The 15,045-nt window shown below is 59.0% G+C and overlaps 1 protein-coding gene across 3 annotated transcripts; it reads right to left on the bottom strand.

Moving 5' to 3' along the window:
• Positions 1–867: 867 nt before the first annotated feature.
• On the bottom strand, positions 868–10,300 carry RNPS1 (RNA binding protein with serine rich domain 1). Of its 3 annotated transcripts, XM_080830842.1 has the most exons (9): positions 9,929–9,988; positions 9,558–9,667; positions 7,054–7,241; positions 6,661–6,816; positions 5,602–5,793; positions 5,225–5,327; positions 4,786–4,939; positions 2,407–2,548; positions 868–1,739 (listed from the first exon to the last, which is right to left on the bottom strand). In XM_080830842.1, the coding sequence occupies exons 3-9, from the start codon at positions 7,122–7,124 to the stop codon at positions 1,640–1,642; spliced, it is 918 nt and encodes a 305-aa protein (XP_080686968.1). In that variant the 5' UTR covers positions 7,125–7,241; positions 9,558–9,667; positions 9,929–9,988; the 3' UTR covers positions 868–1,639. The 3 variants fall into 3 exon arrangements, with proteins under 3 accessions (XP_080686968.1, XP_080686969.1, XP_080686970.1); XM_080830843.1 differs by lacking the exon at positions 9,558–9,667 and having other exon boundaries at positions 9,929–10,300; XM_080830844.1 differs by lacking the exons at positions 7,054–7,241; positions 9,558–9,667 and having other exon boundaries at positions 9,929–10,130.
• Between the last annotated feature and the right edge of the window lie 4,745 nt (positions 10,301–15,045).

Raw genomic sequence — 15,045 nt, 5'->3', positions numbered from 1 at the left:
CTTCCCGGGCTGTCGAGGCTAAGATCAAGTCGGTGGGGCAGCACTGCTGAGGCCGCAGCTGGCCGCACGGAGTCCCCGAGAGGTTTGTGAGCTTAGGCAGCGGACAAGGGCCTTTGGGGGAAGTCCCAGCTACTGAGCACCAAAGGCTGTTGTAGGGGCACTAAGCCGTGGGGCTCCCGGGGGCTGCTTCACGTACTTGGGGAGCGGGCACAGTCATCAAACTGGTTGTCCAGGCAGGCGTGGGGGACTAAGAGCAGCCCATCCACCTCCCTCTTCCGAAGCTGGGCAGCAGGTGCCCACACACTCCTGGCAGGACTGCAGTGCCCTCTCCGCCACAGGAAAGCAAAGGGAACACGGTGTTTATTTCCTCCATCCTGCAAGGAGACCCTGGCAGGGTCTCCAAAAAACACAGGTGGCCCCTGGCCTGGTGGCAGGATGAGCTGGGAGGAGCAGGTGGCCTGTGTGCTACCTCACAGGACACGGCCTTGCTCTGACCACCCAGTCTGCAGAGTGACTGAGACCTTAGTTTTTTCACATCTGATGTGTTCCCACATCTTCCTTGAAGTAAGAGAAGCGTGGCTGAGTGGCAGAACAGCCATGGCTGGCAGCACACCACGTCTGCGTGTCCGTTCCCGCAGAGCTCAGAGCTCCTGGGAGCACACAGCGAACTCTCGAGCTCCGTGTCTCCCGCAGCAGCAGCCCCGCACCCCACACGGCTGGCCCGCCCAGCCTGGAGGTGCGACTCTGGAACCAGACTCTGGCACCAAACTAGAACGTAGTCATGTGTTGTCACTTGCCTCGAGGCTGAAGCTGTCTCTGCGGCCACGGACGAAAGGCCACGGACGAAAGAGGCGGTGAAGCCAGGACTCCTCTGTACTCTAATCCTGTTTATTCAACACAATCCCTTCACTCTACACAACAAAGTACAAACACAACAGCGCCCAAAATGCTACAAGTTACAAAACTCGAAACAACAGATTTATAGTACTGACTGTACAATAGAAGCCAAAAAAAGTAATGTACACGTTGCCAATGTAACCCGCAAGACCACCGTTAAGAGCTGCGGCAGGGGGGGTCTGTGATGACAGAGATGAGGGGGTGTGGCGGTGTGCGTGTGAGTACACGTGGACACAGAAGCATCTCCAGGAACTAACTGGGCTGGTGGACCCTAGGTGTCGGACGAGGACCTGAGCAGGGGAGCAGGGCCGGGGAGCAGGAGCGGCAGCCGCACCCCAGCGCGGCCTTTCCCGAGCGAGCCTGCAGACCACACGCGAGGGCAGGACCGGCCCCCAGCCCAGCCTCCAGGCATTTGTGGAAATGAAATAGGTGCCCCACGCCCAGGCTGGAGCCACCCTACCACCTGCAGCCCTGCTTTGTCCCTGCTGGCTTGGCCACCAGAGGGACTCTCTTAGGAACGGGGGAGCTTCCTAGCCAGAAACTGGAGGGCATTCTTATAGGCACGACCCGAACCGCCAGCACTCCCCTGCGAGTCTGCGTCAGAGGAGACGTCTCAGCTGCTGCCTTCGAAGCCCGCCCTGAGTGAGGAATTTCTTTCCTACCAACCCTCCTCTGGCTAGAGAAGGGACAAAACAAGTGGATGGGATCGAAGTCACAGGGTGCAGAGCTCCAGGGGCCCTGCTTATCGGGAGGAGTTGGAGCTGGAGCGGCTCCTGTGGCGGCGGCGGCCGGGGGAGCGAGATCGCCGGCGCACGGGGGACCTGCGCCTCGGGGAGCGGGACCTGTGGGAAGAGGAAAGACCACATGAGACACGGAGGCCGACGTCCCGGACAGCAGGGGCAAAGCTGGCTTCTTGAAGGAACAATCCTGTAAGGTTTCACATTTCCTTGCTATGAGTCAGGACGGCTCCGACAGTGAGCCGCGGGGAAGGAACAGGGTGTGTGCCGTGGAGACCCCTTTCCCAAGGACCACGGAAAGGGCTGGCAGCTCAATGCCACTAGCAGAGGAGGGCCAGCCTCTAGCCTCTGCCAAGGACGCAGACTCAACCCCCTCTCCTGACCCTTCCTGTGTGTGTTTTAACGTCTGCCTATTTAATTTCTATACCAAATGTGGGGCTTGAACCTGCAACCCCAAAACCGAGTGTCCCACGCTTCTCCGACTGAGCCAGCCACGCACCCTACCCTTCCTGTCTTCTTAGCTAGGAAGGGGAAGAGGAACTGCACTCCAGGGACCACTGGTGCGACGTGCAGGGCTGTACCTTGGGCCTGCCCCTCCCTCCAGCAGCAGACCTGCTCCCCCTTCCCCCGCTGGGACGGACAGCATGAGCCCCGCGTGGAGCACGGGGGTGGGCAGGGCTGAGTGAGGTCTACCTCACCATCACAGTGTTTGAAAATGAACAAGTCTACACCGGCCCCAAGCAGTGCCCTATAGGACTCCAAACCGACCTACCTTCTTCTCATCCGTGGGGGCGACCGACGCCACATGGGAGGTGGTGGCAGCATTCTCCTAGGAGGGCTGAATCGCCGGGGGGGTGGCCTAGGCCAGGGGGCCAGCACAGCGGTGGCAGTGATCTCCTGGCCATCTATTTGTCCTGTTGAAAAAGGGATCAAGTCACAAAATATCTGACAAGCCCCTACAGCCTAGGCCAGCCCGTGCCAGCTGTAGGCCTAGCATGGTAAGCAAGGACAGGGGAACGAAACTTGTCACAGAAATATGACAGTTACTACTACTGGAGGTTTCATCAGGAAGTCTGCAGGGGATCACGGACCCTCACTGGGAACTCCATCTGGATGCCCGGGCATCTGATGCACAACCACCTCCAAGAGGAAGCAGCACCTAAGTGAACACCTGAATCCACCCAATGAGGGGAGGACTGTGTCCTGACCCTGAACTTCCTCCTCCAGAACAATGTGGAGGGGGACCGGCAAGGGGAGTGGGGACATTCTGGGGGCTCCGCAGGACTGAGATGGGGGGTGAAGTTTAAGAACTCAAAAAAGGCTGCCCTTGAAGAGGTGGCCTCCAACCAGGTAGCCTGGTCCTCTCTTGTGCTGTAAGAGCCCCCTCACCTAGTACGTCCCAGGAGACCAGAAGGTGGCCTCAGGGTGCTGGGCCCCCACGAGGGCACTGTAGTAACTAGGCCACCACACCACAAGAGCTTGGCGGTGGAGGTGGGGGCAGGGATGAGCGGCACCCACATTTCTGGACGAGCTATAAACGCATCATAGCTCAGGAGGAAGAAACGACTTCTGGGGGTGCGGAAACAAAATAAAACAGGGTTCAGCTGTCAAGTCTGGCTTAAGAGTTTGGAAAAAGTGCCTTAGGCCAAAAAACGAGGCGTGTGAATGCAACTGAATGAGAATAGTGAGGACGGAAGCCGGAGGATCTTTGGGGCCTCAGAAAGAAAGAGCGAAGAAAGGCACGGGCAGACCTAGGAACCCCAGGGGAGCACGCACGCTCGCCCCAGTCCAGGGACTGCTCAGGGCACCAAGCACAGGCCCGTGTGCCTCTAAAGGGTGGAAGGTTCTTTTATCTTCTCAATTCCTGTCAAGGAGACAGCAGAGGTACTGAGGGAGTAACTTAGGCACGTGAACCTGTGTTCAGAACACACTCGAAAGACTTAACTAAATGCAGCCTAATACCCTCCCCCCACGGGGGGGGGGGGCACCGCCCTGGCCCACTGCCAAAGCCAGCCCGAATCAGGAACTTCACAGGCACCGACCACCCAGCAGTGAGGACCAATCTGGCCAGCGCCCCTGTTCATGGTGCGCAGCACAGTATGTGGACACATACTCGAGTCCTACCAGAGGCTTGCAATATGTGGAATGTGTACAGCCATGCACACCCTGGATGTGGCCGGTGTCCTTGGGTTTTTAGCAAGTGCTCGAACTCTGAAAGATGTGTGAGTGAAGATCTCCAAAACGAAGGTGTGATTCACAAGGTCAAGAACTGCTGTGGGGAGCCCGGGGGGGCCACAGCATATTTAAGGAGACTGAAAGAGAGTCAGCTTAGTGGAAGTGAAGTGTCCTAACATCCACCTCTACCAAGGCTCGAGGGCAGCTACCCATCGAACAGCTGCGCTTTCTTCGGCATGTGTAACGGGGCCTCCAAGGCTCTGGGGTGCTCAGACTCTCCTCCCTAGGTGGCCTGGCAGCCCACAGCGTGCCACAGACGGTCCTGGCTCTTGGCCCTGGTTGTCCAGATTACAACAGCAACAAGCTGGGGCAGAGACAAATTCTAAGCTCCTTAAAACACTGACTTGAAGACGAAATGACAAGTGGCCGTCCCAAACTACTCACAGGTGCTCAAGTGCGGTTAAAACCATTCTGCGCCCTACAGAACGGCTGCAAGTATCACAGTTAAGATACAAGCTTTAAGGAAATGGGTAGAATGTGTGGATCCAGCAAAGTAATCCTAAAAATGCTGAAATGTTGGTACAATAGAAAATGACTCTCCGAGAAAAATGGAAGGAAACACTCCCGTATAAAAAGCCAAATGCTTCATTACTCACTCATAACGCAGTCTTTATTAAAAACAAAACAAAACAAAACCCGCTTCATTTCATCCTTAAGCTTTCACAGACTGGAAAATTCTCAAAATGCTAATGTATTCATATCTGCTGATCTTTTTCCAAGAACAATGTCCCACAAAACTTGTTTTCAGTAAACACACACCCCCTGGTTAAGAACCGGAACCCGAGAGAGCTCCAGGGAGACTGCAATGTGCCTCCAGACTGCAAACCGGTTCTAAGGTCCCTGCATGCGGCCGGCAGCTGGTGCCGCACAGGGAGCAGGGACGGGAGCCCGGCGGAGGGCCGGCAGGGTCACCCACCTCCATCCATGTGCTTCAGTGCCTTCTCGGCTTCATCGGGGTTCTCAAACTCCACGTACGCGTAGCCTTTCGACAGGTGGGGGTGCATCCTTTCTACAGGCATGTCAATCATTTTAATTTTCCCATAGGTGGAGAATATTTCCATGATGTGGTCCTAGAGGAAGGAAGGGTCACTCTGAGGCACACCCACAACTACCCCATGGGAGCTGAGAAGTCCCCATACGACGACTACACCTTGGCACCCGGGGTAGGTCTCTCACACAGAATAGCCCCACTGAAGGAGTTATTGCTCTGCTCGACGCACCACATCCCGCCAGTCCTCTGAGAGCCTCTGTTCTCAGTTCACCTGTGGCTGAGGCCTGCTTCTCTAGTTTTCCATTTAAAATATCTGCAGAAGAGACATGCCCTACTGTCCACCAGGTGGAACCAGGACCCTCACCTTGGTCACATTCCTGGTGAGCCTCCCAATGTGCACTTTGGTGGGCTTAGGGGAAGGACTGCGCCTTTTCCTTTCCTTCTCATCTCTCTTGGGTGGTTTGGATCTGATGGAAAAACGAAACACCAGCAACAACTTGTCAAGTCAAAATTTCTGTTAGTGGGGTTGCTAACTGCCACAGTGAGTTTTTTATACGGAAGCTTTCTCTACCGGTTCACGCATATTCACGTTACTTCCGCTTCAGAAACCCTCCTCTCGAGGTCTACTTTTACAGCAACTGTAACTGTAGCCCTCTGTTTGCAAACTTAAGTAAGTTCCCAGATAATTCGCAAATTTGGGAGCAATACCCCCCAAACCGAGGCACTCCCAAGGGAGCTTACTTGGAGCGGGAACGCCTCCTGTTGTCGTGCCTGCGCCTAGAAGGGCTCGGCGAGCCAGAGGAGCTGCTGGAGCTGGAGCTGCGGGATGTGCTGGAACTTCCGGAGCGGCTCGATGCTGAAGAGGAGCTTGAGCCACTGCTGGAGCCCGTGCTGGTGCTGGAGCCCGAGCTGGAGGTAGAGCTGGACCGGGACCTGACAAGCGAGACGCAGGTGTCATGGGCAACAGGGGATGGCAGCGTTTCTTCCCACGAGACGAGCCTGCACGTGCTCAGGCTTCTAAAAAGAGCCTGTCCTATTTTCAAGCCTCAATGTCTCCCTCCTCAGGGAGAGGCCATGGTATCTCCCCCCGCACCGCCCCCCAACCCCGGCCAAAACTCTAGGTGGGGACGGGAAACAGCATTCACTGTGCAGTGACAGGAAAGGAAGGGGTGACTTCCTAGTGATACAGAAGCCTTGCCTACTGGGAAGTACGGATATGGCCTGGCAGGTCGGAAGCACCAACCCAGCCTGGAAGGGCGCTGCCGAGGGATTCTGGCTGTTTTTCTTTTCTTCTTCTTCTTTTTTTAAAAGATTTTATTTATTCATTTGACAGACAGAGATCACAAGCAGGCAGAGAGGCAGGCAGAGAGAGAGAGAGGGAAGCAGGCTCCCCGCTGAGCAGAGAGCCCAATGTAGGGCTCGATCCCAGGACCCTGGGATCATGACCTGAGCTGAAGGCAGAGGCTTTAACCCACTGAACCACCCAGGTGCCCCGGGCTGGTTTTCAACGGAAATAAAAATAAGCTTTAGGCTAAAATAATCCAATCATGAGTGTGAATGAAAAAGTACTTGAGAGAAACATATACCCGAGATGTCCCGTTCTTTAACAAGCACCACTTTCCACAGACAACCGGGGCAAACCCAAACTGGTCTGGCGTTAATATGGGCCTTGATTAACAAGCTCGAAGTGTTTTCTGTGTAAACAGTGAGGCTACAGAGCACCCTGCGCGGCCGTGTGGCAAGGAAATGGGCGCGGCCACAGAGAGGGGCCAGCCGGGTGCCCGCCCTGCCCGCTCCCACCTGGTGCTGCTGCTCCCACTGGATGCACTGCGCCTCTTCCGAGTCTTGTCCCGGCCGCGGTCCTTCTCGCTCGACTCCTTGGTGGCCCCTTTATCTTTCGCGCGATCCTTGGACTTCTCATCAGAGCGATCTTTGCGTTTGGTAGGAGAAGGAGCCCTGGATGGTGAGGAAGAGTGTGAGATTGCATGCCCCTCTGGCCAAACCCGGAAACAACACTACCCAAAAGGGGATCCCAAGGGCTACCGAGATCCCAGGGGATCACAGAGCAAAATGGTCTGTGGCTTAGGACACGTCACCGTAACATGTAAGACATTTCCGCTCTTCCCCTTTCTGAGGGTCCCTAGTCATGAGCACCCCCAAAGTAGCACTAGAAAAGTCTGACAGAAGGATTACCTAGTGCTGGACTTTTTATTATTTTCTTTGACTCCTAGCAAGCTCTTCTTTTTCACTCCTGATAAATCCATTCTCCCCTTCTGAGGTGTTCAAAGCAGCAATGGTGGCCTCACTTATCTGAACTCTCACTTCTAACTCGAGTCTGAGAAACGATCCCTAATCGATTGCAATTTACGCCAAAGTGCAGCCTAATAACAAGATAAAAGGATTTACAGAGTGAATGAGTTGGCAAGGCAACAATCCACTTTGCAGTCAAAAGGTGAGCACACGAGAAGATGGCGAACACAGGGAGCAGCGAGCGTCCACAAAGCCAGGAATATACAGGGACCGCTTCCATTTCCTCGGGGAACGTCCCCCCCCCCCCAGTAGACCCTCACCTCACCTCATCGTCTTTTCCTTAAGGAAGCGGTGGCGGTGCCTGTCACTATTAGGTTACAGGGAGCATACTACCTGTTTTTCACTCCTAATTTGATAAGCCCTCTACGGTCCCCTTAGAAATACTGCAACACCACATTTGCATGCAGAACATAAAAAAAGCCAAGCTTGGCTCTCCTGCTAGGATTACTGGTGTGGTTAGATCTCTCGTTCTATTTCCTTGTAGGACACTTTGGATATATGATGACTGGAAGCAAAACCCATTTCAAAAGTGACAGGTACCAGCATCAAAACACTTAACGCCCAAATGCGAGCAAATAAAATGTCCCATACGAACACTGAAAAAGCAGTAAAATAGTTAAGTTAGAAAGCAGTCAATGCCAATGCTGAGCTTCAGTTAATGAAATGCATATGGAAGTGTTATGGGAAAAATACGTCAAAGTCTGTTGTTTCCTTCAAAATGCAACAGAAACGTACTGGTGGGTGGTTTGGTATAGGATAAAGCAAATACGGCAGAAATGTGACTTGTAGGATCTCGGTGGTGGTTATGCAGGGGTCCGCTGTGCAATTCTTTTGACCTTTCTGTATGTTTACACTGTTACCCCAAAATAAAGTGTGCGTGTGAGTGAGCGTGTGTGTGTGTGTGTGTGTGTGTGTGTGTGTGTGTGTGTGTGTGTGAGGCGGCACTGGAATCCGAGGACACAGCTCCTAAGGTCTAACGGAGCACCCACACTGTGGCGCGTGCTCCGTAATACGACAAAGTACTAGTCCGCTCTGTGCCTTGTCTCCTGGGGGGGGTCTTCGACCGTCAGCATCTCCAGTGAGGTTTCTCACAGTCTGCCTGGGCTGCAGGCAAAGACCCCGGGAGGCTGTGTCGACCACTTCTACCTTGTTTTCCTCGACAGCCTGTACGTAACACAGACAAGCGAGCACCTGGGCTCCTGCTTCCCCACCGGTGAGGGTGCCCAGAATGCTGAAGAACGTGGTGACTCAAGAAGGCAGGCCAGCTTTGGGCGATCTAATGAGAGCAGAAGCAGAAAGTCCCCTCTGCTGCTCTTCCCCGGGCTGGCAATACCTTTTACATGTTCTGCCTTAAAACAGGGAGGTCCCACAGGTACTGAGCAACACTGGGCGGACAAGGTCAGTGGCCTTGGACAACGAGGGAGTTCAGTTCAGGGTAGGAATCCGTGGACTCTGCCTGTCTGATTCGAAGCTCTGCTGTGTGACCTGGGGTAAGTCACAGAACCTTTCTGAGCCCCCCTCCTCCTGAGCGTTACAGGGACAATTGCAGTTCCCGCACGTCCACGGTTACCAAACCTGGCACCTGGTTACAGCTTGTGTCGGAAGAAAGGGAGGCTTCTCCGTGTCTGGAAGCTTTCCCTGCGCACAAACGCTTGTGTCCCAAGTCCCGCATGACCTCCTGAATGCTCACCCAGTGCAGCACTGTCCCCGGGAACAGCGCGAGCCACAGCACATCCCGAATGTCCCAGTAGCCACGGTGGGCACGGAAGCTAAGGGATGCGGCTGGCGCTCGGTGAAGATCTACCCACCCATGGGCCCCAGGTCATCTCGTCCACCGCCAACCAGGGCAGACAGTCACCCCCCGCCCCGCACCAGGCCCTCCCAACACCCGCGTGGGGCATGGACATCGCCGCGGGCCGGCAGGCTCGCGGGGCCCCGGTGCGCGGCACACACTCCCGGACCCCACCCCGCGCCCCACGGCCCCCCGCGCCCACGAGCACCACCGGGATGCGCCAACCCTAGGCGTCAAGGAGCACAGGGCGAGCGGGCTTTGCCGGGCGTGGCCGCGTGCTAGACCGCAGAGACCGAGGCGCTCTGTTCGCACAAGCTCGGGTCACCGCACCGGGCCTCGGTCACCGCCCCCATCCTCCGGAAAGGTGCGCGTCCGACAGCCGGAGAGAGAGAGAACAGTTAGTTACACGTCGAGCCGGCGGCGCTCCGGCCCCCCCTGCAGAGCACTTCCCCGCTTCCGAGCGCGTTTTCCGCATCAGCCGTGCGAACGGAGAGGGAACGGCCGCGTCCCCGGGGCTCGTCCGGACCACGGCACGGTCCTCCACCGCACCCCACAAAGCATCTCCGCCCCGCCGCCCCCGTCCGCGTTCACTCACAACTCCCCAGTCCAGGCGCCGGGCCTGGCGTAGCGGGCCCGGGTCTCCACGCCGGCCGCAGAGCCCCGAAGGAGGACGCCGCGCTCCCGGCTGCTCCGAGTCCCGCGGGCCTAGCCGGGCGCGCCGCAGAGGGGGGACGGTCTGAAGCGCCCTTCCGCCCGCCGCGGCCCCGACCACTTCCGGGCCGCGGCCTCGGCGCCTCCCACTCCGCCCGCCCCGGGCCACACTCTTTCTTCTCACAGCCGCGGCCGCGCCGCCAGGCTGCCGGGCCTACCGAGAGGCCGAGGAGCGGGCCGGCTCCAACCACGCGCCCCGCCGAGATTTGCGGGCGACCCCCGAAGCTCGGATGGGGTCGGATTCCCCCAACTTACATCTTCCCGCCGCCGCAACCTCCTCCCGCTGTCCTCAGCCGCTAAGGCCGGCGCCGCTCTGGCGTCAGGATTCGGGAGCGGGAAGGCGCCGCTGTCGGGCGCGCGGCGATGACGTAAAGCACCTCAGCCAATGGGAGCGAGCGAGGGGAGTGTTAAAGGGCCAGGGCCGTTTCTGGCGAGCCGTGTCGGGGACTCTTCCTCTACTTCCCTCGCTGGGGACATATCTGGGGCTACCCGGGGCTGAGTGCGTGCTTCATGGGGCCGGCAGATGGTTGGCTGGCCACGTTCCGAAGGGTCGCGCCGCGCGGACAGCTCCCGGGCCGGCGCGGAGGGAGTTAACGCCACCGCGGCCCCGTCCCACCCGTTGCGCGTGCGCACTGCCTCGCAACCCCTGACCTCGCTGCAGCGCGCGCGGGGCGGCTGGGCGGGCGAGGCGGACCGGGTGCGGCGGCCCCTGGTGGTCGGCTTTGGGTCCCGCAGGGCGCAAGGCGGCTCAGGGGCCGGGCGGGTGCAGGGACGGGTTGATGAGGTCAAAAACCCCATCGAGGTGTGCGGACTGCCGGTGCTCGGCCGGGTCCTGAGCCTGGGCAGGGGGCCGTGCGGCTGAGACCCGAGTGGAAGGGCGCGCCGGGCAGAGGGAATGGCGGGTGCAGCGGCGCCGAGGCCCGTGGGAAGAAGCGAGGGGAGGCCGGGGCGGGGGGCGGCTCGCAGGCCAGGGCGGTGCTGGGGCCGCATCCCCGCGAGGCGTCACCCCCCTGGCCGGCGGACCGTGCAGGCAGGGAGGCCGACTCTTCTGGCAAAGTAGTGGCCCCGAGCCCAGGCAGGAGGCTGGGGAGAGTAAATCCCGGCGCCGAGAGGGCCAGAGCTTTCGGATTTTGTTCAGCGAGGTGTCCCCGCCCGTGTCTGGCGAGCGGCCGTTACTCGGTGGCTCAGTGGAAGGAAGGGGCGCCCCGCCCCAGACGTTGTCTGAACAGGTAGGTGCATCCAGGAAGAGAAGCGAACAGATGGAGAGCCGATCTCTTTTGGAGGAAGGAAGCCCTGTGATTTGGAGATGGATTAGCTGCCAAGGGCAGGGACAGGAGTGTCGGGGTTGCCGCTTGGTGACCAGGGATGGATGGATTGGGCCGCAGATGCTGTCTGCAAGTCATTGCCCTCTGCCTGCCTGAAGGGCCTTGACCCAGCAGAGCCTTTGCCCAGGGTGCACCAACACCGTCGGGTGGGGAGGGAGCAGGCCAGTGACCCCACCATGGCGAGAGGGCGGTGGGGACACCACCAGCTGGGCTGACAGCTGCCTGTGCTTTTTAAAAATGTGCTAAAGTGATATAACTTGGCACGCATATAAATTTTAACACGTTTTATGTTAAATCTAAAGCATGATTTATTCAGACACAGAAGTTCAATCACATTTGTTTCTAAATATTATAAGTTTTTGCTATCAAGTGTGTTATCAGCTGTTGAACGTTAAACTTGAGCATCTTGTCTTTTGGCATTTTGAAGATCAACAGAATGTGTTTGGAAGAAACGTAAGAAGTTAAAACTGGTGGCCCCCGGCCCCTGCCTTCCAGAGTTCTGGCTGCCCCTTCTTTTACCCCTGTGCCAACCTACTAAGGCTCTGGGGCCTCAGGGCTGGGATGCTGGGTCCTTGGGGACCTTTGAAGGTCTTTGGTCCAGGTTTGATGGCGGGGGTGTGGCAGGGGTCCTACAGAGAGGGTGTCCGGCAGCCAGCCCCAGGCCTGGTTCTGCCAGTGTCCTGAGCCCCTCACTTCCCTCCCAGGGTCAAGGGCCACCTGTTGGCATGTGGGGCTGCCCTCACTTTGGAATCAGAACGTCCCCTCTGCCTTCCATTCTCTATGGGCCTGATGGCCTTTGCAGTGCCTCTCCTTGGAGGCTGGTCACCTGAGACACAGGGTTTAGTGGTAGCCTGGATTGTGCTGGAGGTCATGGTGGGCCATCCAGGCCTTGCATTCCATTGTAAACCACGTCAAGAAGGCTTTTTTTTAGATTTTATTTATGTATTTGACAGAGATCACAAGCAGGCAGAGAGGCAGGCAGGGAGAGGGAGGAAGGGAAGCAGGCTCCCTGCTGAGCAGAGAGCCTGATGCGGGGCTTGATCCCAGGACCCTGGGATCATGACCTGAGCCGCAGGCAGAGGCTTTAACCCACAGAGCCACCCAGACACCCCAAGAAGGCTCTTTTATCTATTGCTAATAGTCCCCACACTAGGGGCACGGTGGCCCCGCCAGGTGCCGCATAGCCAAGCCGTTTGGATGGCGTCAGGAAGCTGGTGAGGGCTTGGTGACCTTGAGGGAGGCATTACAAGAGGGACTGGATCGCCAAGGCCTGGCCCCTTTCTGTGTGGTTGAGTGGGTGAGTGCCTGCCTCCCCTGAAGGGGCCCAGGAAGGGGCTCCGGCTCTGGGTGGCCAGGCTGGGCCTTAAAGGGCCAGACCACCACTGAGGGTCTGGAGTTGTGGGGAGGCCTTTGCAGTTCTAGGCTTGTGTCTCCAAGGTGCGGGGTGTCCAGTCCTGAGCTTATTCCTACTCTTCCTGCCGGCAGGCAACTCCGGACTCCCCCAGGCGCTCCTGGGCAGTGAGCTTGGGGGGCTTGTGCTGGTTTTCATGCCCGAAGCCCTGTGTTCATCTCTGCCCCAGGGAAGTCAAGGATAGGGACACCAGAGCTGGGAGGGGGGCGGTCACGGGGGACGGGGTGGGCCACAGCCAGAGCTGGATACAGAGCAGGCAGGCTGGTGTGCCGCAGCCCTCGGTGCAGTGAGGGCCTGCGGCGGTGTTCGCTGCAGCTAAGCCGTCTTGGCCCCCGGTCCTGCTCCCAGGGCCTCCGTCGCGCCATCCGCAGCCCGTTGACCTGGAGCGTCTCCAGGCATCTGACACCAGCATCCGAGGGGTGTAGGCCGGGCCCCAGGAGCGGGGCCTGGGCAGCCCTGTGTGTCGAGGAAGGAAGGCAGGGCCCCCGCTCCCCGGGCCCGACCCTGTATCTTCGGCTCCTCCTCGTGCCTGCTTGAGGCCAGGCCATATGGGCCTGTCCGGCAGGGGTGGCACCCGGGCCCCAACACCCTGCTTCCTGGTGCTCTCCTGAAGGGCTGCGGGGGCCGAGACGTCTGGCTTGTTGCCCCTTCTCGGGTAGCCTCTCGGCCCACCTGCCCCGAGTCCTCTCCTGCAGGAACGCCAGTGGCTCTGCCCTCCTTTGGGAAAGGGAGTCGAACCTTCCAGGGTTTGGAGTTGGACCTGAGCCGGGGTTGCGGGAAGGGGCCTCGTGTCTGGAGGGCGGGGTATCCCACGGGGCCTGCTGGCCTCAGCTGCAGGGTGGCGTGAGCAGCCTGTCCTGACCTTGGTGTTTGGGGGACCTCTTAGGACTTCTGTGGACCGCCTCCTTGATGCAGCAGTGGGTGGGGGTTGGCCCCTCTGGGGCCGGGTGGAACCCAGGCTGTCTACCCAGGAATGTACCTCTGTGTGCAGGTAAGGCTCGGGCTTTTGGTGTGGCCACAGGCTCTGGGTGAGCCCAGGTGGCCCTCCCTTCACATTGACCAGTCTGCGTGGGAGTGGGGGTCTCAGAGGACCCAGCCAGCTTACCCCATCAGTGTCACGCGGGTCCCCAGAAGGGAGCTGAAACAGCAGCTGGCACGGGGTGCCTGTAGACGCAGCAGCCAAGTTGCCTTGGCAGGCGGTGTGGCTGCCGGTCTCTCGGAACCCTCGCCTCCCGTCTCTGGGCTCCCGCCCTGCAGGCCTCAGGTCTGGGGCGTCGGGACTTTGCCGTCCCTCTGCAGTCAGGGAATGGACGGAGTTCAGCCCGGGCTCACGCGGGTCCGGGCCAGGCAGGCCGGACCAGCTGGGGTGTGTGGCATCCCCAGGCAGCTTGTGGCCACCTTCGGAGCAACCTTCCAGCCTTCCTTCCAGGTGCCGGCCTTGGCTCACTCCCGCGTCAGCCTTAGTCCTGTCAGCCGCTTCGTCCGACTGGGCTGAGGGTCCCCGAGACATGGCTGACCTCGGCTCCCCCTGGAGTCCTGCCCCGAATACCTGGGATTGGCATTTGCCCGGCAAAACACTCCAGTTTGCCTGTGTCGTTGCAGCCAAAGGGCCCCGACACTCCTTGGGGGGCAGGGAGTGGGTCACTTCTGCTGCGCTGTGGGGCTTCCTGAGTGAGGTGGGCTCTCAGCGGCTTGGGTGGGCAACAAGGGCACGTCAGGTGCCCCCCCCCCAGGATGCCAGGCTGCACACTGCAGTCCTGGTGGAGGCTGGGGTTGTGTCCTGGCTTCTGTCTGGGTTCCCCAACTAAATACGAGACGGCGCGTCCCAGCTCCCTGCCCCCGGTGCAGCCACGCCAGTGTGTGGGCACCATGGACAGCCCACGTGACTTCCGGGAGCTGCGCCCTCCTGCTGGTCCTGCTTCCTGCCAATCCCGCCTGGAGCCTCAGGGACACCTTGACCCTGAGAAAGGACCTTGAGGAGGGAGCCTCCGCCTGGACGGCGCAGATGGTGATGAAATCCCCAGACCTGCCTTCTCTGGACTTTGTACTTGGCAGAGAAATAAATACGTGTTTTTTCCTAAACGTGGGGCTGGGCCTTCTGGTGTGGGCCACCAGCCCGCCACAGCCTGCCTCCCACGGGAGCTGTTTCTGTGGCCAGGGTGGGGACCCCTCGACCCGCTGCCTGCTGCCTGGCGATCCCCACGGGGAAGGCAGTGGAGGGGCTCAGCCTGAGGCCTGCATCCAGCAGGCTCTGCCCCCTCCTCCCTTGCCAGGCCACATTCTGTGCACCACTGTCATGCTGAGAGACCGTCCTCAAGCCCGCTGTGTGTGGTTTGGTTGAGGCACACCTTTGGATGGGGCTGGGCTTTCCACAGACCTACTCTGCTCTCGTGTGGGTGTCAGCCCCTTGGGAGCGTCCCCCCACCCAGCACCGCATGGGGCAGGGTAGGCATGACCTTGGCTTTGGGGTCTGCTGACTGCTGCGGGGGAGGGACAGGAGTCTAGCAGACACAGCAGCTGTTTGGGCCCGACCTCTTCCTCTCTTCCTCTCCGGGGACCTTCTGGCCCCAAGGTTTGGGGGAGAGTGGGGTGGGCTGGGGCTGGGGGATGAAGCAGGTCAGCTGTGTGCCTGTGGC

The sequence above is a fragment of the Martes martes genome (genome assembly GCF_963455335.1).
Source record: "Martes martes genome assembly, chromosome: 18".
NCBI classification, from domain to species: domain Eukaryota; kingdom Metazoa; phylum Chordata; class Mammalia; order Carnivora; family Mustelidae; genus Martes; species Martes martes.
Note: the sequence above shows the minus strand (reverse complement) of the source record. Positions and strands in the feature narration are given on the sequence as shown.